Raw genomic sequence first — 23,162 nt, forward strand, 5'->3', positions numbered from 1 at the left:
CACCCCTATGAAAAAAATTCTGAATGCGCCTGTTGCACTCACGTGCTTTACAAGAGAAAGCCAGTCAGAATTAGCTTAAAGTGAGGGCAGCTTATTTCACAAGATAAAGAATGATTATTTAAATCGTGAGTTATGGAAAACTATTTTAGCAGATTTTAAGAAATGGGTATAATAGTGTTAAGCCCATGTCTTGAAAGTAACTTAATGCACCAGTCTTCCTAATAGTATAACTCAGTATAATCCGCTGCTGATGTGCTTGTACTTTTCCGTGAATAAATGTCTGTAACAGAACATATCTAGTGGTCTTCTAACATTTGAGTAGCCCTGCTCAGAGGGGTCTTGTGCTGTTATTCCTGCATACAAACCACCTCAGGTCTTTTTTCCTTGAAGAGGGCGCCTTTTTTTCTCTCCGCACAGCCACGCCGCTGACGCGGCTCCGCACCGGGTCACGTGACCAGGCGAAGCGGCCTCTCCTCCTCCTCCTCCTCTCTCGGTCCTTCCTTCCCAGGGTTCAATGAGCGTTGTGTGGCCCCACCCCGTCTCTCTAAAAGCGCTGTCTATCTGTTCAATGTAGGCTACTATTCTCGGAGAGAGAAAGCAAGAGAGAAAGGGAGAAAATAATAACCTCCAAGAATCGGGTATTCCCGTCTTTCACCTTCCTCGACCAGCGGCCAGGAGGGGAGCGGCCTTCACGGTGGGAATGTGCTGCTACAACAGCCCCGCGTCCTACTTTTTGTGAATGTAAATGCACATGTAGTGTCAAGTCTGTAGCCTGTTTACCCACCTAGGATTCAAGAGGAATCTACATATGTGTATATAAATGTATGTTTGTATGACAGCGTGTGTGCACATGTATAGGCCGTATGTAGGTTATAAAAGCCGAGCCTGACAGCGGGTGTAGCTTTTTCACCTGCAAGAAACGTGGATACATTTCGAGGGATTTTCACGTCTTTGGTCACGTTTTCTTTTTCTGTTATTTTGTCCCCCTCCTATTTTTTTTTTTTTGTAATGATTTTCTCCCCCCTCTCTCTCTTTTGAAGGGATTCATCGGAGTCGAGCCAGAAATTAAGAAAAAAAGTCTATCGGTGCGCAGTTTTGGAGGCTTGGTGGTGATGTGAGGGGCTGATAACACATTTCAGCAACAAAAGCGAGGGGCAGAGAGAGAGAAGGCCCTTTGGAGGAGAAAACAGCAAGGAACAGCCATCACATATAAGGAGGACAAATCGGAGGGGGGATACTGGATCATTTCGGATTTGGAGGTGGCGAGGGATCAAGACGAAAAGACAACCGCAGTGAGTTTGGGGCTGATTTGATGCAGAGAATGAAAAAGAGCCGGATGACGACGGAAGAAGCGAGAATGCCACACATGTAGCTTGTTTGGGTGTAAATATTATTTTCCTTACAGCTGTCCTGCTGGGTCCCCGACGAAGACAGCCGTCGGGGAGACAGCAAAATAGATATAGAGTTTAAGTATACACCCATGGAAATGTTTGTCATGAAAAGCGACGTGGTAACGAGCGGCGCTACAGCACAGGCGAGCTTTGCGGATACGCCGAGTTCGGCTCCTTGTCACGGGCAGCTGTGAGACGCAAGACCCGGGCTTTTGGAGATGCAAATTAGGCTGTTTTTTCTGCCTCCGTTTGAGGTGAACCGCCGTTTTTGGGTCTTATAGCGGACATTGTGGATTACAAGTCTTTATCTTACACGGCTGAAGGGGGGGACGAGTTTGGAAAAACGAAACACAAACTACTGCATATAAAAGGGAAAAGCCCGAGCCGGATTCAGCAAACTGAGAAGGCGGCCTCCGTGTCGTCAGCAACAGTATCCTGCCCTTTCTCTGACAGCAAAATACGCGTTACGGACTCTAAATCTCTACACAGGGGCGCCACGGACCTTAAACGGTGTAAATGTGGGTAACGTTGCTGCCAAATCCGCGGGTCAAACGAGGCATCTAGACTAGTTTATCTGATTTATTTTTCTTTCTACATTACCCCCCCCCCCTTCCCTTCCCCTCCACTACCACCTCCTCCTCTACTTCTTCTGCCACCACCTCTTCCTCCTCCCCTGGACCCCCTTTTTTCTTTTTTCTTGCGGGAAGATGGGTTGTTTGGGCAACAGTAAGACCGAAGACCAGAGAAATGAGGAGAAGGCTCAAAGAGAAGCAAACAAAAAGATAGAGAAGCAGCTCCAAAAGGACAAACAGATCTACAGAGCAACACACAGACTACTACTTCTAGGTGAGTTTGACACATTTTTACATATCTTATGTGCTTGCTGCTTTACAGACGAGGCCTCTCAGTTTGGACGGTTGAGACCCTGCTTCCTCCCTGCAAAACTTTCTGGGATGTTGTTTTGGGAAACATTGTCAACAGTGTGACTTTGCTCTTGCATAAGGCCAAAAATGCAATACGGTGCTGGGTTTTTGGCATGTTGCTGTCAGACTGTCATTCTGCAATGCTAACTCCCCAAACCTGCTGTAGCACAGCCCATTGGCTGGTTTTGGAGTATGCAGTGAGGCAAACCTGTAAGGTGGGGTAAACTGCTTGCAGTGGTTAAAGGATTAACGAGCACCAACATCAATCAGAACCAGCCTGTCCTAATTGATCATTAAGTTATGTATGTTTGTTCTTTAACACCTTTTCTTTTTCAGTTGTATTAAACTGGGACTTTGCAGCATGCTGAACAGTGCTCATTTTAGTGCTAATCATGCATGCAGGCCTCAAATTTGCCAAACTAACAGAAGCTTTACATCACATGCCAGTTCGTGGGTGTGTTGCCCAAACATAAGATAATGTGACTCAAAGAAAAGCACACCAAAACTTGGTTAATGAAGAAATGAATATGTGTAAGACTCAACATGTGGTTGTGTGAGTGAAATTTAGGTGGGCTGGGTCTCTTTCATTATACAAGAGTGTTTTTTGTTTCCTGCAGAGCTCTCATCTGTACCCTCCTCGTATATCCATTCACAGGGTTTTGACTTCTAAGAATTTGCGGCAGACCCTTGGGGGAGGGGGGTCAATTTGTTTTGAACATATCACTATTGAGGGTGGATATTGTATGACATGTCACTACTTGCATTAGGGAGGAAGTTGTGATGACTTTTGGAAAGGAGAAGGACAAAACAAATATACCTCCTGTAATTTTTAGGTCTTTCAGATCTAAAATATCAGCTTGATTTAAATGCGACCCTTAAAGGAAACTTTTTTTTTTTTTTTTTTTAAGGGTGAGCAAAGGTAAGTAAGCATAAAAAAGGGACACTCAGTTCACACCTGCTACTAGACCTTGTGTTAGCTTTGTTGGTAATAAGATGATCTCTGCAGCTTGACAGGCAGTAAATTGACCAAAAAGAGTCTACGAGTTAAAGCTGGACACACAACCTAACCGATTCTTCAGCATTTGTAGTGTCGGTTTGTATTGTAGCCTAGCTAAAACACAAATGTTAACCATCTATTGGCAGAGCAAAATTTTGAGCATGTGTGCCCACAAGGTTTAAATTTGCAGATAATTTGTTTTGCTCAGTATGCTTTTGATTGGATTAACCATCCAGTCTAATTAAAGCCTTAATAGGTCCATGTTAACGAGACCTGTTAAATAAGACACAATGGGTGAAGGGTAGCAGTACAAAAAGACTACTGGATTGGTCTGTGCTTATACTGGTCAACCTCACAAGCTAGCTTTTCTGTCAGAACACTGCAGGGTGCCCCAGATGCAGTTCAGCTCTTGTCCATCATGATACTACACCAGATGAACAGTCATGCTTCCTGACGTGGAACCCACCACATTTTGCTGCACACCATTAATCCTTTAAATTACTACATTTTAATTTGGCATCTTTGTCAGACTTCTTTATTATAAAAAAGCATCCTAAATTCTCAGGGTGTTAATGTAAACAGGTTTTAGATGCCACATTGCATGTGAAGCAATATTTAATGAGTTTGCCATTACAAAAACGATTGCATCTTTAATGCTACCACAGTATTTGCAAAACAAAGGAACAAGCATGTTCTTTTTGTTGTTGTTTTTGTTGTTTTGTTTTGTTTTTTTTTAAAATGCTGTGTTAGCGTACAACTATATTAGCAGCTAATCTGATGTTTTAGTTTAAGCAAAAAGCAGGAGTTTGTCAGTGCTGATGACTTCTGTGGTTGTGAAGGGCCTAATGGCAGTTTAGATTTCATGTTTCTGCAGGTTCTGTCATCCAGATCATGGTTGTCTTGAATGCTTGAAAAGAACATAACTGGGCTTCTTTAGGTTTATCCAAGAGGCTTCTTTACTTCCAAAATGACTGACAGTCCCAGGTATTGAACCCTTAGTTGGGGTTGTCTCTTTGGAGATGGTCCTTGACCCAACATTGATCATGTGGAATCTCGCATGATCAGTAGTGTTAAAAAATAAAAGGGCATGGGTCATTCTGTCACTGGGGGCATGGTATGAAATTTCTTATATCATATCTCCCACCCCACCATCATGTGAGCTATTGAGGTCACCTGAGGCGAAGTGTGAGTGGGGATTGTAATGCCTGGGAAGGACTGTTGAGACTGTGTTGTAGGTCGTGATAGCTGGTGTTCAACAATGAACAAATCAAAGTGGACCTAGGTGGCCTCTTTTACTCCCCTGTCAAACCGTCCGTCTTGGATGAAAATGTGAACACGGGTGTCCTTCTCCTTTAGGTACAAGTGTACAGCTGAGTCTTGAGGTGGCTCTCCTATGTTGTGTTATACATTTGTAAGGTGGTTGTTTGGTTTGTCCTGTTTAAAGGTCCCAGTATTCCTGACTGCACTGCATACACTATGCTGTTTAGCTTATGTTTGTGTGTGTTGTCCTTGGGATGAACCAGTTTTGGTCTGAGGGTGTTACTCGGCTTGAAGTGCACTGGGATGTTATGTTTGGAGAAAAATCTTGATTTTCTTCAACAATCCTGCCACATAATGGACCAAAGTATTGTTCTATCATTCTGTTTCTGGCTGGTTGATGTCTGACATTCTGGTGTATCTTCTTTGGCAGTTCTATCAAATTAAATCAATGTTAAAGGGTCTACTAGCAGATATGCTCACTGTGGACATGTGGCAAAAGTTCCCTATTTATTTATTTATTTTTTTAAGGCCATTGTTAAGGTGTTAAAGTCAGTCGGTATTTTCATTTTGGATAATGCTCATTTGGCTATATATGACCTACTTTTTAAAATCATTTGTGTGGTTAACGTTCTCCAAACTAAAGTGTACTTTAGTATTTGTCCTTATTTTATTGCTTCACAATGTAGTCTGGTAAAAGACGGGTAATGGGCAGAGAAGGAGGGAGCACTGTAACACGAGGTCATCGGTTATCGTCGAGTTCATGATGTTACGAGTTCATGATATATACTGTAGCAAGCTGAGCCATCAAAATGCACAAGTCCCAGACTTGTGTGGCTTCTCTGATGTGCTTGACTAACAGTTGCACTTCATTGCTGGGAATCGCAGCCTAAACTGGTGCAAACTGTCAGATGATGCTAATGTAAAGCTGACTAAGTTTTTGTTTTTTACTTTGTCGACTTCGTCTTTTTACCTTGGAAATGTATTTAACTTTTTTATTTTTTCATTTGTCCGAAGTAGGACAGAAAGGGAGAAAAGAGCCCTAAGATAAATGACATCTGTACAAACATGCCACTTATTACGCCTTTAACTTTACTTTGAAATATTCAGTATTGCTGTAATACTGTAGAATGCCAAAATAAGTTTTACATGTAATTATGTATTTAGACATTTACTTCAACAGTCATCATGTCAAGCAATAGTTAAAAAAAAATCACCTAATAAATATTTAATCTTCTAGATATTAAATAATCAAACTGATGTACTTGTGGCTTTGTGCTTAAGTCTGTTAAGTTTTACCTTAAGTACGTTAGGTTTTTTGTTTTGTTTTTTTTTTGGGGGGGTTGTTTTTGTTTTTTTGTAACTTACATATTTGTCTTTATTTAATTCAGGGTAAATTTAATTTTACCTTAATGTAAGTGAACACCAGAAATAACTAAGATGACAAAGAGAAGACTGCTGTTTCAGGCCTTTTTATTTTTTTTAAATTTATATTAATAGGCCTGAAACAGGAAAAGCATACATCTTGGTGTACATTGCGTCTTGTAACTAAATTTGCTCATTCCTCATGTAGCCTTGCATGCTGTAGGTTTGACATTACAGGGCAAAAACTGAGTTTCATTCTTATAGCAGTTCCAAGCAATTCATCTGGCAACCTGCAGCTTACCACTAACGCCCCGGTAGTGCTGTATGCTATCAATTTCAGTCTGTTAAAATAGAAATGAGAAATGAAAATGAATAACACGCATATACAATATTACACAGTAAGGTTCAGGCTCAGATAAAGTGACGACAAGCGTATTGTTGACATCTGAATACAAACACAAAAAACCCCTAATTGGATTTAATTTATGTATTTATTTTTTAACAATTCAAATTTTTTGTGCAGTATCTTAGGAGAATTGTGATATGTTATACTTTTAGCTAGTCTTAGTCTAACTGAGAGCATGGTGTTGAGATCAGGACTCTGTGGGGGGGTTACAGCATCTGTTGATGGACCCCTTGTTCTTGTCAGATGGTTCTTGGTGCTGGCTTTTTTTTTTTTTTTTTTTTTTTTTTGGGGGGGCATTGTGATGCTGCAGAATGAAGTCTCCTGTCCCAGGTGATATTGAATGATCAGAATATTCCTCTTGTGTGCACACCTTAACATGTTTTCTCCCCAGGACACACAAATTGGCTTTCGAATTGTTTTGGGGCTTTTTTTTTTTTTTTTTTTTTTTTTTTTTTTTTGTCGTAGTTGCTTAAAGGGTAAGAGATTGTAGGGGCAGACGCAACAAGATGTTATACTTTATTCAAAATCAAACCATTATTTGAAGTAGTTTAAAAAGGAATCTCAAGGTCTTCTTTTGTTCTCTGGCCCCTTGGATAATATTAATCTAGTGTTGTGCTTTATTGGTGGCCTTATTTGCACTTGTTCTCACACCTCTGTGACCTCATAGTATTGTCACCGGTGCGAACATGCCTGTAACAGCGGGCAGTGCACTAATTGTCAGTTTGCAGGCAACTTATTCAGTCAAACCCATAACAGTTTGGGACCTTTAACCTTGTAGTGAGCTACAGTGCTTGTGTCCACATAAAGGAAGTTGTACTTTACTTACACTGTAAACTGGTATTTCAGATAAATGCCCATTTTATCCCAACACTGAGTGCATGTGAGTGTATCAGTAAGGTACATAATCCATTTTCACTTTTTCTCTCTCAGGAGCTGGAGAGTCGGGAAAGAGCACCATAGTGAAACAGATGAGGATCCTACATGTCAACGGCTTCAATGCAGAGTGAGTACTAGAGTGAGGCTGAGAATGAGCAGCATCCTGCTGAGTGCTCTTTTAAGACTGAGGCTCATGTTGGCTTGTGGGTTTGAAGACTTTTATCCCAGGCTGAATCTACATCTCCTCCTCTCAGCGCCACAGAGACCCCTGTAAGAGTTTCTGTCAATGGTCATAAGTTTCTAATGAAACAAGTATACCTCTTTGCAACTACTCTGACCTAGCAACAGCCAGAAACCACTTGCCAACCATTTGGCAAATTTACACTTTTCGCTAGCAACTGGAGGTTTCCAAGTGGTCGCTGACCAGCCTGCAGGCTTTTCACTGTGAAGAGAACTGACTATATAGTGGGATACTTTGTCAACTTTTAGTAGACCTAACTTGTATTGATTCAGTTGTAAAATGGTGCAATAGAATCCTAAAGGTAGTTTCATCTTCTACTATATAGCCCTGGAGCATTGAAGTAATTTATTAATTAATTTATTGATATGCTAGTATTAGCAGAAATTATAGACATTTATTGATTTGGCTAAAAGCAATTATTTAGTGAGCTAATTCTCTGTAAAGACATTATGATGCCACTTAGCTCACTCATTGTTGACCAGCTCTGGTCAAAGCTAAATTGACTGCTATGACTGGGCCTAGTTTAAGTTTTGAAATCTGCCCATGTAAGGGTAAGGTGCTCCCAAGCCGGCTTAAAGAACTGACAGTCAGTACCCTAAAAACTGCTCACCTACAAGTAAAGTTAAGCCAGCTTTGTGACAAATGATTCCAATAATTTGCTGTTCTCCAGTGCCTCAACTGCTAGCTCCACCATGTTGAAGAGTAGTTAGCAATGCTGCTCATTTTAAGATCAGGATAGTGGCACTCTTGCAAGAGATCTCCAGGGCAGAAGTCCATCTGAACACCAGACAAAATGGAGAGAAGGCTGAATGATATGAAAGACCACTAGATCAGTGTCCTGGTCAGCTTTCCGATAGGAGAACATGAGATGGGAGTTGGAGCTAGCTAGCCAGCAGCTGAACTTTTATAGTACTTGCACAAGTTTCTGTCAGGGTCTCCTAAGGTCACTCCAACGGTGACCAACAATATAACTGATAGTTGTTCCCTCTGATGGATTGGAGTGGGGGTGGGGGGTTGAACTGAATCACCAAGCATACTTGGTTGAGGGTTAATCTAGCTGAGTGGTCTAACAAATTAAACCCTCTGTGTGAAAACTCTAAAAACTACACTTGTGTTGCATTTCTTCCCCCCCTCCTCAGTGGTTTTGGGAGCACATCTTTAACTTTTGCTTTACTAGTTTCAGTAGTAAAATGAGATGTTTGTATTGGTCTGGTGGTGGTCATGTATTGATAAGATGGAAGTATCTTTGCGAGTTTAGGCTAGATTTTCAGCACTTAAGGCAAACTTGGGCATATGACCCAGTGTGTGACTCCACAACACAGAACAGTGTGTGTCAGTGTGTCTGTCTCTGCTTGCATGGGTGAGATCTGTCTTCATTAAGAAACAAACCCGTAGAGTGCCATTTGAGTCATAAATGTGACTTGTGTTTATTGAGACCTGTATGGCTCATTCCTGTCCTCAGATGCAGTAAACTGGAGGATTTTCATGTTAGGTTTATTGTCTGTGTATGTCTGATCAGACATCACCTTTGGAATTAATCACCTTCATCAATGAAGGTCTCTTTAAACCAAAACGGTGTTCCAGAACAGTTGCATGTGGGTCTTCACATGACGAGCGTAATAATGTGCTTTAATTTGCCTGCATCCTCAGGCAGGACATAATATACTGATTTGAGCCTTAAAGGGTTCAATAAGGCCTGTGATAAAAAGAATTTTGGGGTGAATGGATTGAGTGTTGTGGCATCTTGGTAATGTCAGAGTAATTGTCTCGTGACCGGAAGACTGGCAGTTCCAATTGCTGGCGTGATTTGGGAAATAGATGAATGGATGACTCATCTCTCCATATTCTTTGAACAAACGTGACTTAGCTGCCCTTGGGCAAGGCATTTGGAACTGGAAAGTAGGCAAAAATGAGGACTGGGGTATTTGGGACACTTTTATTGAGGGGGAGGGGCAGATGATGGGCCTTAAAGTTGAATCAAAGCAGTTCATTTTATTATTATCCCCCCCACCCACCCCACCCCCTTGGCCATGAAACCAACACAGCAAGCTTTAAAATGGGCTGAAGTGAGACTTCTATACAGTCTTCATGTTAACTTAATGTGGCTTCTTACAACTTACTGAATTGGGGGGGACTTTGCTGGGCCCGTTCTGGCCACCGCCCCTCATGTTTGACACCCCTGGTATAGATGGCCAGTTGATTATTAATTAATCCATATTATGCAACACACTAGAGTACAGAATGTTATTGATATTGATTTCAAACCCTCTTTAGAAGGGCTATCATCCACCTAAACGCTTTTCTTTTTTTGTTGAACACATGTGTTTTGGACGCAATCACTGTAGCACATATTGCATATATATTGCATCTTTAAGTCTATCTCTCTCTAATCACAGAGGGAAGCAGTCTCTCTGGAGAGATCACACAACCATGTGACAGTCTTCATTGACTATCAGTTTAAAAATGTAACTGGTGCCTTCCCAGTTCCCCTCATAACCTCTTCCTCTTACCCCCATTTTATTTTTATTTTCTTTACAGTTACCTCACACATGGTTTGTTGTAAAATATGTTTGTTTTTTTTCCACCACAAAGACTGAGTGCCAGAAATGCCAAGTTACTGAAGCTAGTGAACAGAAGTTAGCTTGTGGTGTCATGGCTTTGGCTGTATACATACATTTGTGGCTGTTAAGTGTAGATAAGTTTGTAAAGGGGACAGTTTCACCCTTGTCACTGACATGGAACGATTGTAAACACAATGTACTGTTGTCCTGGCAGGCTCAAGGTGAAAGATAGACTAACTGGCTCTCTGGTTGCCTTTTATTAGAAACAATTTTTTTTGTCAGAGTCCAAATGTCTCAAACACACAGCTATCATTTACAGCAGACAGACATAATTTTGCTAGCATGCATGTCAATGAAGGTCTGTTTACTCATACAGACCAAAAACAAACCTAATACAGTGGACTGTAATGCACCCGGTCAGGGTAAGAGGGACCTCTAACACTTTTTTTTTTTTTTTTTTTTCCTCCCCTAAGCTTCATTAAAATGATACTTTATAGCAAAACTAAACATGTTTTTGATGTAAATATAGTGGTTTGAAGAGAGGCAGAGTTGCAGTGCAAGCTGTGGGAATAGCTGTTTTCTTTCAGTGGATGTGAAGTTGCTTTTGTATCATGCAGTTTTGTCTGTTTGACAAAATGTCACCGACTGGTTCAAAAAACAAATGTAATCATTCTGTCACCATTAGCCTTAAATTATTTTTTTTAACGCTAAATTATGTCTTTTCTTTTTATTTACTCTATTTTGCTCCCTCTTAACAGTTTCAGATTATTGCTGTTTTATGGTTAATTTGTGGTCTCCATGTATTGCAGGTTAAATGCTAAACATTAATATCCAAAATCTTTAGGATATTAACTTTTTCTGTATATAACAAATCACCTGCAGACAAAAGTAGAACTCGTTTTTATATGTTTTGAGCACTTCATCTCAGTCAAACAGTTTTTATATGCATGCACTTTTTTTTCCTGTTCTGAAGACATTTGCAGTATCTCTGTAATTTACTGCTTCTCATTGAACATTTTCTGTTTCAGAGAGAAGAAGCAGAAAATCCAGGACATTAAGAATAATATTAAAGAGGCTATCGAGGTAAGTGTGCTGTTGGTGGTTTAGTAGCAGCTTAGACAAATGCGGCCGTAACCTGTCCTGTTATCTTATCGTTTTTCTTTGGGTTTGTCTTTTCTACAGACCATAGTAACAGCTATGAGTACCCTAACCCCACCTGTCCAGTTGGCATGTCCTGAAAACCAGTACCGGATTGAATACATCCTCAACTTTGTCAATCAGAAGGACTTTGATTTTCCATCTGTGAGTAGCAATATATCACCAAATGCATATCAACCCACACTTTGACATGTAGCTTTCTTTAAGTAATTTATTTAGCAGTTTTTCTTGTTTGCCTTGCTTTGATCTTCAGAACTGTTTTTATAATGACAGTAATTTTCCAGCTTTACTCTTTCAAATTGAACTCATGGCTCACGTTTTCGTAGTTCATCGCCCCAGTTTATGTTCTACTAAGAATTGTAGAGTTGACCTTATATACTTTGAGTTTGTTGGGTTGCTTCAGAAATTGAGATAGATGTGTAAGGTACATTTTAGGACTTTTATTATTTAAATTTGTTTTATTATTATTTTTAAAGTCTGTATAATGGATCTGTGGCAGGGCCATGGCCTTTTCAGCTGTGTGTTTGTACTTCAGTAGATCATGGTAGGAATTACTCCCAGTGTCACAGGTGAGGATCTCTTGAAACGGGTAAAGACTGTGTCCAGAGACTGTTATAGACACTGGGGTTTACTAATGAATCCACTGGTAATGTCTGTGTGGGTTTGGTATTCTCAGCGGGATATTTCCATTAACTAATTGTCTATCCCAAGAGATGAAGGTTTGCACAATACCTACACTAATATGATTATAGCAGTTTAAGATGAAACAGTGGTATTATTTTTGGGAATCTTTGTCAGTCTTGAAAATGTGTATGTTAAGACAACTGACACTTGGTTTGCCGCCATGCACTGGTGGTGTAGTAGTTGGCACTGCAGTGCTGGAGCTCAGCAGCATTTGCAAAAGTCTGTTTGAGGGCTAGTGTAATGCATGGGAAGTTATGCACTCAACACTAAAATGTTAGTGTGGACATTAGAGAGTCAGTGTTTATCTACAACCACCTGTTGGGCTTGAGGTTTCAGGTCACTCAGTCTTGTATGACCTTTTCAAGAAGAAGCTTTTGTTACTTCTGTTTATTTTGTTTTATCAGCTGCCAATATGTCCATGTCACGCTGAGTCACAAAAATACAATTAAATGAAAATAAGTAGTCAAATGAGGATTTTTGTCTTGCCCGATAGTAAAGCATTGAACTATGGGGCGGGGGGCAACTAAACTGCCTCTCATTTCTGGCCACATAGTAATGCATCATATCATGCATCATCACATATTTAGACTGTTTGATATATCAATTAACTGTTTTATTAAACAAGAAACTTGTTTCACATTAGCTGGTCTCGGCTGCTCAAAGTTGAAAATGTGTTACTTTAATACGGGATCGTAAACTTGAGGTTTTGAGTGTACCACAGCGTACCCAGAAGTGAAGGTTTGTGGTGCCGTGGTTGACAATGGGAACGCTTTTGCATTGGGAAGGTTATCTCTGTGTATGTCTCCTTGTATGACATCATTTTAAATGGATACACAGAGATAAGATGATGTTTAAGGATAAGTTCTCTAGAAATAAAGATGTAATGTGAATAAAGTTCGTAAATGATAAATAGGGGTGGGAAATATTGAAACTAAAGGGGCAGCTGTGTTTCAGTCAAGTAACGATCCTCACCAGACACCCATTTATTTACATAGTGGCACTGAGCTCACACTCTTACCCTGAGTGATTTGTAGTTTGTAAGCAGAGAGCAAATCTAACTCTGCAACAATTCATTAAGACAAATCAGCTGTCAGAGGACTCAAATCTGAGAGATTTAACCTACGAGCCACTCTGGTCAACCACTAAATCACCCCGCTGCCCAATGAATTCCACGCATTCTGAGCTGTTGGGAAGCAATTATTTGTTTATGGTCGTTTTACTTGTTTGGTTGGATGACTTGTTTATGACAAGCATAGCATGGTTTCCAAGTTATAAAACATGATGGTGAAAAGTGTGTGTGGTGGTGAGCGTCATAGGCACATCATCACTTCCAGTCAGGACTGTGACATTATTAATTTATCTCGAAATGAAGACTAATGGTAAATCAGGATGAAATGGGAATCAGTTTGCAGGAAGTCAGTTGCTTTTAAACTGGCTTTAACAGTGCCCTTGTGCGCCTGCCACTATGAATGTTTAGGTTAGATTTCATTTTTAATTTAAAGGAGGGAGTATTACAGTTAATTCAGCAAGCAGAGTGCTGGTAAAGTTGTAAAGAGCTACGAGGACGGACGTGCCCACACGTGACGCATGCAGGTTTGTGAACAGGTGAATTCCAACATTAATAGTTTAAAGCCGTTTACCACGGTCAAACCGGTTTAGGACTTTAATGGAGACAAGGAATTGAATCCAGTGCAGATTGAAAATGATTGGAGATCCTTATTTTGTCAGGTACATTATTGTAGACTGCCTGCTGGATGATTGGGATAAGATAAGTCCAACCCATTTACTTTTCCATTACATGATGACTTGAGGGCTGCACTAATTGTTACCAAGTCAGATTTCTTAACTTTAACTGAGTTTATGGAATGAGAGTGTTTCATTTGTAAAATGTGAAGAGCAAATTTTGTTTGCAATTTGAATCACAAATTTGTTAATGTCTCATCTCTGCAGCCCATAGTGTAAATTAATAGAGGAATGTGCCGTTGACTTGCTAAGTAAATACTGGATGACTTCCTACATATGGCTGCACACAGCAAATTCCAGTGTTTATGTGCAACACAGCCATTTGTCTATTGCCCACTCTAGTACACTATGTAGATTTTGGTAAACACTTTAAATTTCAAATTCAAATGTATAAATCAAGCACCTAGCCATGCAGTCTGACTTTATAAACACTGCTGAAAGAGCCAGTCTAAAGAGTTTGCTGAATTCGAGCATGGTGCTATATTAGGGATAGTACTGTTGCAGCAAATCAGTTCATGAAATCTCGTCCCTCCTAAATATTCCACCATGAACTCTAAGTAGTATTATTGCAAAGTCAAAGTGTTTAGAAACCACAGCAACTCTGCTTCAAAGTGGCAGAGCAGGGTCGTCGAGTCCTGAGGCTCTAACACGCCGCTGACTCAGTAACAGCCAAACTCTGGCATTAACATCAGCACACAAACTGTGCACCAGGAGCTGCATGGGTTTCCAAGGCTGAACAGCTCCTGTAGGTGTAAAGTGTAGGTGACTCAATAGCTTTGTTCCTGTAGTGTAGGAGAAACCAGATATCTATAAACTAAACAAATGCAGGTCAAATATGAGCTAAAAATGGCTCTGCACATACAAAATACCTTTTGAGTCACTGCAGTTGGTCTGCTCTTAATTCCCCCCCAACTTTTGTTTTTTTTATTTTCGCTAAATGAGCTCATCAAATTTGGTGGTTTTTTTTTTTTTCTTAGTTTAGCAACTAGCTGCAGTTATTGATCAAACAGTCACATATTTCATATCGCAATCTAGTGATGCCTAGAAATCTGCAGTAAGAGAAGCAGCATCTCTCATTAAATGTCAATATCACAGCACAGATGCTGGTATTTAAAAAAATGTAAATGAGCAATATAATGAATTTGGCTGTAATGAAGGAGAATATACTATATGTGTTTAGAGTGGGCATCTAAATCGGCAGAAAAACTAGTTGTGCTGTTTGTGTTAAGTTATTTTGGGGTGATATGTCAGCAATAACAGGTGTTACCACCTTACAGCCACAAGTAAATTTCAGTAGCTTCAGTGCGTATAGCTACACACACACGGGGAACACGCTGTTGTACACGAGGAAAACCTCCCTGATCAGGAATGTGGAGACACAGGGTTTTGTCAAAATGCTCAACAGTGTGCTCATAGGGATTGGAAGACTCTAAGGAAATCAAACTTGTTCCTTTTTAAATCTAGGAGCAGAGTCACCTGACTAATGGCCATTTTTCTGTGACATTGATGAGAGAGAGGTTCACAAAAAAATGTAGTTAATTCGTTGCTCAGTAGTCCTCTCACAGGAGCAGCAGACCGAATGATCCATTTTTAAAAACTGTGCTAAATATGTATTGCGTATTTTTAAGGATGAAGGGTTTGGATGCTGCAGTTATAAAATGGTCCTTTTTATAGCAATGATTCTCATGGTGTTGCCACTTCATTTCGTAAAATCTACTGTAAGCCTGAGCAACAGTTCAAACATCAACTCCACCTTCACAAAGCTTGCACACTTTCAGTTTTTGATGTTATTAAAGAAGCGACAAGTCAGCTTTGTTACTGGCTTCACATAGTGGCTGGTAGTGTACCGGAGTGCTTGACATTGCCTAATGTTTCTTCACCCCCCCCATGTATGTTAATGGAGTGGACAAAATATTGGGAACATGCCGTGTAATGCAATCGGCACACCACCATCCCACCACCAGCCACCATGAAGCCAGTTAAGAAGCATGCATGTACAATGCTCCGGACAGTTCAAGTCAGGTTTAACGGGTGTGCTCAAAGTGGTCAGTGAGTGACACACAGAGGTGGTGTTGTTGCTGTTGTTTCTGCAACTTTTTACTTCCTTAAAATGAAATCGGCAAAGGTGTTAAGAGTGCAAAAAAAGATAAATGCTTCATTGATTTGATATCTGCATGTCACATTTCCACTGCAGTGACACAGAACTTGTTTTTTGTAATTTCATGATAAACATGATTACTAACATGTCCAACTTTTGCTGATGCTTCAATTCTCCTGTTCTGCCTGTATGATTAATCTTCTTCCCCCCCCAAATCTTCTTGTTCTCAGGAGTTTTACGATCACGCAAAGACACTGTGGCAAGACGAAGGCGTCCGGGCTTGCTATGAGAGATCCAATGAGTACCAGCTAATCGACTGTGCACAGTAGTAAGTAACTTAAGTTCAACTTCATGGTGACGTGATTTATAAATGTGAGGATTCTGTGAGGGATAACTTCTAGGTTTTATTGATACTGTGCATGTGGTGGCATTTTGTGTGGTTATCTTATAGTTGGTGTAGTTTGCATACAAAGGGATTTCGCATTGGGGTTGTTTTAATTGTCATTTTTTATTTATAGTTTTGTTTGCTTTGAGTTACAGAAGCTTATTACTAGTAATCTGAGGCAAATGTTGTGTACTTGGGGCATCCTAGAAGTTGCATAGCAGAGCGGCTCCTTTCAGTTTGAGATGGTGTCAGGTCCTGTGGGAAGCCGGTTACAAGCAGGATGAACAGTTGCATTATTGACAAAGAAGTAGAGACTGAAGTATGTTTTCGTATTTGTTCTAATGCTTCCGGTTTTATGACTAAAGCATAAGTAGGGTGAAATCTGGGGTAGACATGCTCATCCTGATCCCAGCGTGTGCGCTACTAAGCAGTTTCATGTCAGGTAAGGCATACTAGTTGGGTTTTTTTTTTTTTTTTTTTTTCCCCAATTCATGACTCCTATATGGCAGTGAGACCATGTATTATAGAAAAGTGCATTTTACCTTAATTTCCTTAAATCTGGTTAAATTATTTCCTTAGATTAAATGACAACTAAGGACTCAAAACTAGATGATAGCAATGTGAGCCCTAGCCTCGTCAATCCGGTTAAGTGATGATGTGTGAACCCTGCTTCCAGGTCCAAACTACTCTGCGTTTATTAAGGCTGTTTTTGGTTTTTGTTTGGGTTTTGGTTTGTATCTTGTTCAATTTCATCTGAGCAAGCCCCCCCCCCAAAAACAAAAAATTCAGTGATCACTGTCGACCTCTGTCACTTTTATTACCACTATTCATTTTTAAAGCTCAGCTTTTAAAACCTTATGATGTAACTAAAGCCCCATGCAGTAGTATATTAATGACTAACCTCATATTTTGAATGGATTATCTCAGTTGTTCTCCTGACTGAAGTTTAGTCCGTTTACAGCTTCCTGATATGCAATTGCATTTATCCCTAACCATCGGGAACCATCACATGATCTTCTATTGAGTGGAAAAAAATTTGGCATTCATCTTCCAACTTTAGTGTGCTAATGTGTTTATATTATGCAAACCATAGCTGTGTAGCTAGCAGTGACATAGAACAACATTATATACCAGCTAGCCCAACTTCAGTAACCCTGCAAACGTCATTGTTTAGTTTTCAGTCTTCATTTTTGTCGGCTGTGATAGCAGAGCTGTAAGTTTTAATTTTTTCAGAAATCTCAATCAGATCATGGTTTCCATCTGTAGCTCCCTGCTAGCTCCCTGCTAGCTCTGTTATGGTGAATGCCTGGATGTTAAACCTAATTGTTACACCTGGTAGAGCAGTCACATTGATCATTTTATTAAAGAGGAAAGAATTTAGGCAGTTTGTAACTCTGTGATGCTGCTATATTTGTTTAAAGTGTAGCTTGGACCCAGAAACGGCTAATAATATCAGACTTAAAGACTGGATAGTATGAATGCTCTAGCTCCCTAAGAGATTGCCAAAAAATCTACTCGTTAGGGAAGCACTATGCACCCTACATAATAAGTGTGCTTTAAAAAAGATTTAAAAACAAAAAACTAAATGCAATGAGATCCAGAGTTTATTTCCCATCAAGAGGAGAAAGCTCATAGGTAATATCGGCATATACCACCTCTACATACAGTTATGGACTTCACTACTGTAACCGGTGCTCATACTCGAGTTTATGAGATGAACAACTTAACCAAATGTTTTGACTTGACTGTGACACGTTTCTTTTGAGTCTTAACAAAGACTCGTTTCTGTTTTTCTGAACCCTTCTCCATACCCTCACCACACACTGCATGTTTTCAACAACACACACTGACTCAAAGTTGAGGAAAAGAGATAAAGTAGCTAGTCTATAAACAAAGTTGCATGAAGCTCTAATTTAAAATTAACCCAGCAGATAGAAACACCCTGCTTCTGTTTCCTCTCATTTTCCCAATGTGCGGGGTACCAACACACCCTTACACATGTAAATGACGAGTGTGGTCGTATGTGAAAATGCTGGCATGCAATTGTGTAGTGGAGAAGATTAGATTTGATGATGCTGATTCAGTGCATTAATGAGGGAAAACTAGCTAGAAATCATCTCGATTAGGAGTAAATCCGACAGTATCAAAGCTCTTCAGCATAAAGGGAAATGAGTCTCTTGCTGAATTAAGACTGATACCAGTGCATCACTATTATTAAAACAGTTTAGTCTTCGAGTGGTGTTTCTAAACATGCAGTTTTCATGTCCTGGTAAACACTGAAATAAAACTTAAAGGGTCATATTTTTGGGATGCATTAAATACCTGCGGACTTCTAAAAATCACTGACGAGACTTGGAGCACTCTGCATCTGCTACAAATAAAAACAGCAGAGTTATCATGACCTGTCAGGAGTATGGAGTCATCCTAACAAAGGTGGATGACTTTTAAAAGGGAGCTGAGACAGGAGTCACTGGTTGAAATCTTAAAATCTGGATGTGCATACGTTAAGTGATTAAGGGGGGTCCTAAATGTACTTTTTATGGGTCAGTTGTCCAGTTTATTATTTTTCCAAACAAAAGCAGGTAAAACCACAAAGAAAATGTATAGTGAAGGAGTCGTGTAACAGCTGCAGTTTGCAGGGTTTGGGAGCAAACATGGCGGAGGCTGAGTCATCTACAGATCAGAGGATGCTTAGAGGAGGGGGGGGGGATGATGTTTGAGGAGGATACCTTCGCTGCTCAGCTCTTGACTATGACCCTGTAGTCTCGACTGTTTTTTACTAATAAATCCATCCTGGTGAATAATGCATCCGGTCATTGAGAACTTTAGATCGGTTTGATCTTTAAAAAGTTGATTTCCTCACTCAAGTGGTACAGTCCAGTCTGTGATCCCTCCTCCTCCTCCCTCCTTGCACACAACACAAACTCATCCTGCTCTTTCTTTCCTTCTCTCCTCCTCTTTTCCCCTTTCTCCATCCGTCTGTCTTCTTTCTGGAGCTACTCCAGCTGCACGAGATTGGGTGCTGATAGACTATTAATAGTGCCTGTGGTTGGGTCTCCATGGTAACCGTGCTGCAGGCCAGGGCGCTGGGGAGCTATTTTTGAAATCTGCTCTGTAATGTCAGACAGACGCCACTACGCCTTCATTCTGTCTCTCTCCTTCTGTTTCTTTAACTCTTCCATTCTTGTGTGTGCTCTCATCTTTCCTTCTGGACACTTTTGTTGTTGTTGTTTTTTCCTTTCTTCCCTCTCCGGATGGGGCTGGTGGTTGCTCAGACCTTCAAAGAATCCCAAAGATTCTCTCACTGTCCACTTCCTCTTCCTGTTTCCTAGTTCATCCATGTCTTCCATGATATATTGATGACCTGCTGTCATTGGCAAGATGTTTGAATGCTGCCTGCGGCTTGTTCTGATCTTTAACATAGCACTTCTTGGTCATCTTTTTACTCAAATGTGAAATAATTGCAGATGTTGCAGGATGCCCACCTTCTCTTGCAAATGAGGAAAAAGCTACATTAAAAAAAAGCTATACATATTAAAACTACCGAATGCACTGCACTCTTCTCCATAAGATCTTAGTTTCCTCAAGCTGGGTGTAACCTGAATCTATAGTCTTCTGCCCTTTGAGTTGTCATGATCACTTGTAGCTATGCTCACTCCCTGCTTTCACATTGATTGACGCATTTTGGCATACTGGACAACAGCTTTAGTGTTTTCCCTGCATATTGAGTGAGCAGTGAGGATGCTTCTGCCTTCAAGGTCATCTGCTGTAGAAAAATACAATTAAATTCAAAAGTTGGTTTTATTGGTATCTCTCTCTATTGGAGACTTTAAGTCTCAGTCAGTATGTCGGGCTCAAAACCACACGGACAGCCTCTCTGGCAAACTGGTTTTGTATTTCATATAATACCACAGCTGTGGCGATGTACATGAGAGATGATACTTAAGTGTTGCTGGAGGAAAAAGTGCACAGTCATGCCTGGTATTATACGAGTTTTGTTTTTTCTTCTCTCATTTGACTCCTTGAGCACACCTGTACAAGTCTTACAAATATGAAACCACTGTGTGGTCTATAGTATTACTTCGGTAACTGTTCTCTTGCCTTTTGTGTGTCTCTCGTCTTTTCAGCTTTCTAGACAAGATCGACATTGTGAAACAGAGTGACTACACTCCAACAGATCAGGTGGGTGAACTTCTTCCACTACAAAGTTAATAATATCCTACATTTCACTATACAACTATTTCCCCTGAATAGTATTTCATGAGGAAGGGACTTTAACATTTTGGTCCCTGTCACATATTAAAGTTAAGCTTTTGCTGCTTTGGTGCCAAACTCAAATGGGTTATATCCTCTTATTTTTCACTTTGAAATTCAGTATATTGTCCAAATATTCCATATGTTGGATTTATATCTTGTGAGTGTTTCTCCAGGTTTGTCACTCTAATCTGGCGCACAAAAGCTTTGTTGTTGTTACATTTGTCACTCCTGTTCACCAGGATTTGCTGAGGTGCAGAGTACTGACTTCAGGGATCTTTGAGACGAGATTCCAAGTGGACAAAGTTAATTTCCAGTAAGTAAAAAGGGTGGAGAGTAATAGTTTCTTTCAAAGGTAATCTACAGTGTCGGCTGAGGATATAAACACAAATCAGCTGTACATATACATTTTCTCCACATGATGGCAGCATTTTCCATGTTTACATTTATATCTGTACAGTATGTTTGATGTCGGCGGTCAAAGGGATGAGCGCAGGAAATGGATTCAGTGCTTTAATGGTAAGTGGTGTTTATTTCCTCTCACTTCCCTTGACTCGTATCCTCTTCTCTCACGGTGTCTGATTTATCTCTGTTCCTCCCTCTTCCTCAGACGTAACAGCCATCATCTTTGTGGTGGCCAGTAGCAGTTACAACATGGTGATCCGAGAGGACAATCAGACCAACCGTTTACAGGAGGCTCTCAACCTCTTCAAGAATATCTGGAACAACAGGTGAGGAAAGATGCCAAACCTGTCATCCTGTGGACTTGTGGTTTGTTTTGTATTGAATCCTGAGATTAAGTTGACAGCATAGGAAATCAGAAAGCCTTCGCACAACTTCAGCTTCTCAAGGGTAGACAAGTTATTTATCAAACATGGTTTCGAAGCTAGAACACTTTGAGCAAGTCCTAAGGGAACTGTTATCTGCTGACCCCTGTTATGGCTTATTTTGGCTGACTGAACTTTGTCTTTTCACACTTGGAAACAGTTTTATATTTCAGTGTGATCTTATTTCAGTCTCTCGTCTTCCTCAGGTGGCTGCGGACCATTTCTGTCATCTTGTTCCTAAATAAACAGGACCTGCTTGCAGAGAAGGTGTTGGCAGGGAAGTCCAAAATCGAAGAATACTTCCCAGAATTTGCTCGCTACACCACACCTGATGATGGTGAGCTGCCTTATTACAGCATCTGATTTTGAGCATTTTGTGTGTCTTGTTAAGATTAAGTACAATAAAAAAATTATACCGACGTGAAAACACATTTTTATTTTCATCAATGAAATTTATCATTTTAAAAAAAAAAGAAAAAAACGGAAAATTTGATGCAACAACTCATCCAGAAATTTGAAAGTGTGCCTTTGATATCATTCACCACAAGGGGTCATCCTGGATACACCTAGAAGATTTTTGTAGTGAAGCGCTTGCTCTGTGAGGTGGAAAGCTTCTTTTTACGTCTTACACATTCTGCTATAGAGTTGTAGTGTCTCCTTACTAGTTGTTGCATTGTCATGTTTAAATTATCTACCTGTGAAATTGCATATGGTGAGAAGTTAGTCACTGGCCTCTGTCTCCTCTTACAGCGACGCCAGAACCTGGAGAAGATCCGCGTGTTACAAGGGCAAAGTATTTCATCAGAGATGAGTTCCTGGTAAGTGCGTAGCTGTCTTTCATGGGATTTGTTTTTAAATGTATGCAGTGGAGGGGCGGGGGTTATGCTTTAATAAAATTTGGAGACGTTTCTGCTGCACAAAAGTTGTTTAGCAGCTTTGTAACTTTTCCTTTCTTCTACAGAGGATCAGCACAGCAAGTGGAGATGGAAGGCACTACTGTTACCCCCATTTCACCTGCGCCGTCGACACAGAGAACATCCGCCGCGTCTTTAATGACTGTCGAGACATCATCCAGCGGATGCACCTGCGGCAGTACGAGCTGTTGTGATGGGAGAGGAAAGGTGTTAGGCCAAAAAGATAAAACCAGATCGGACTATGGAAGACGAAAAAGAAATCCCTGAACCTGCGTCTCTGAACTCTTCTGCAGAAGTATGAGAGCTCTTGTGACACAACAGGGGCCAAAACACACACGCACTTATAGTAAACACGCCGTGAACCCAGAACTTCCCCTGATGCAAACTCTCTACCTGATGCAGAATTTTTGACGGATGGGTTTGAGGGGCTTACACGTAAAACAGACTTTAGTCTTGACTTTCAGCCATACTCCCAGCTCCTCACCTTTCGACATCATGTTATCGTCACGTTACCTTCACCTTCCTAAAAACAAAAAAAAAGTGGCCCAGTCCGGACTGAGTTTCCTGCAGCGAGGGTTGGAGCTGCAGCTTGAGTTTTGTTCCTTTTTTTTTTTTTTTTTTTTTTTTTTTTTTTTTTTTCTTCCCTCCTGATTGGGCTGAAAACTAAGAGCTACTACTTCAGTGCAATTGGGAAAGAGATGAATTACTGCAAATGGAGAATGAATATATCACAGTAGATCAACTGAACACTGTATTTAAGAGAGACAAAACAAAAAAACAAGCACTGTGCTCAGGACTTTGACTCAAACCATGTACACCAAACCTTCCTTTCACTTAGAGACATCTTTAAATCCAGTGGCTCTGCTTGCGCACACACAACATATCTCACCTGCTTTTTACTGGACTGCACAACAGGGGGTCAATCTGGCAACGCACGTACCTGCTCACATTTCGTTGAGATGCCGGCTAATTTATCTGGGTCGGTGCTTTTTGAGATTAAACGGGCGAAGCTCAGCCGAGCCCAGAGGAGCAGCGTTACCACAGACTTAACCAGACCACGGGTGTGTTGGTGAGACTTCACT

The 23,162-nt window shown here is 40.5% G+C and overlaps 1 protein-coding gene across 4 annotated transcripts; it reads left to right on the plus strand.

Annotated features, from left to right (window-relative positions):
• Positions 1-551: 551 nt before the first annotated feature.
• Positions 552-22,850, plus strand: gnas (GNAS complex locus). Of its 4 annotated transcripts, none has more exons than XM_040047376.1 (14): positions 552-741; positions 1,041-1,909; positions 2,099-2,237; positions 7,270-7,342; positions 11,046-11,100; positions 11,200-11,319; positions 15,931-16,028; positions 20,213-20,267; positions 20,582-20,655; positions 20,800-20,858; positions 20,950-21,070; positions 21,373-21,503; positions 21,917-21,984; positions 22,128-22,850. In XM_040047376.1, the coding sequence occupies exons 3-14, from the start codon at positions 2,099-2,101 to the stop codon at positions 22,272-22,274; spliced, it is 1,140 nt and encodes a 379-aa protein (XP_039903310.1). In that variant the 5' UTR covers positions 552-741; positions 1,041-1,909; the 3' UTR covers positions 22,275-22,850. The 4 variants fall into 4 exon arrangements, with proteins under 4 accessions (XP_039903310.1, XP_039903309.1, XP_039903311.1 ...); XM_040047375.1 differs by having other exon boundaries at positions 552-694; XM_040047377.1 differs by having other exon boundaries at positions 552-694; positions 1,041-1,292.
• The last annotated feature ends 312 nt before the right edge of the window (positions 22,851-23,162 follow it).

Source organism: Simochromis diagramma, unplaced genomic scaffold, assembly GCF_900408965.1.
Source record: "Simochromis diagramma unplaced genomic scaffold, fSimDia1.1 OVJJ01000387.1, whole genome shotgun sequence".
In the NCBI taxonomy this organism is placed as follows: Eukaryota; Metazoa; Chordata; class Actinopteri; order Cichliformes; family Cichlidae; genus Simochromis; species Simochromis diagramma.

Excerpts from the sequence above, each read along its gene's own strand:
- gnas (XM_040047376.1), top strand. The coding sequence starts at position 2,099 with ATGGGTTGTTTGGGCAACAGTAAGACCGAAGACCAGAGAAATGAGGAG. Across the intron at positions 20,656-20,799 it reads GTGGACAAAGTTAATTTCCA|TATGTTTGATGTCGGCGGTC; the intron begins GTAAGTAAAAAG and ends ATATCTGTACAG. Across the intron at positions 21,985-22,127 it reads TCATCAGAGATGAGTTCCTG|AGGATCAGCACAGCAAGTGG; the intron begins GTAAGTGCGTAG and ends TTTCTTCTACAG.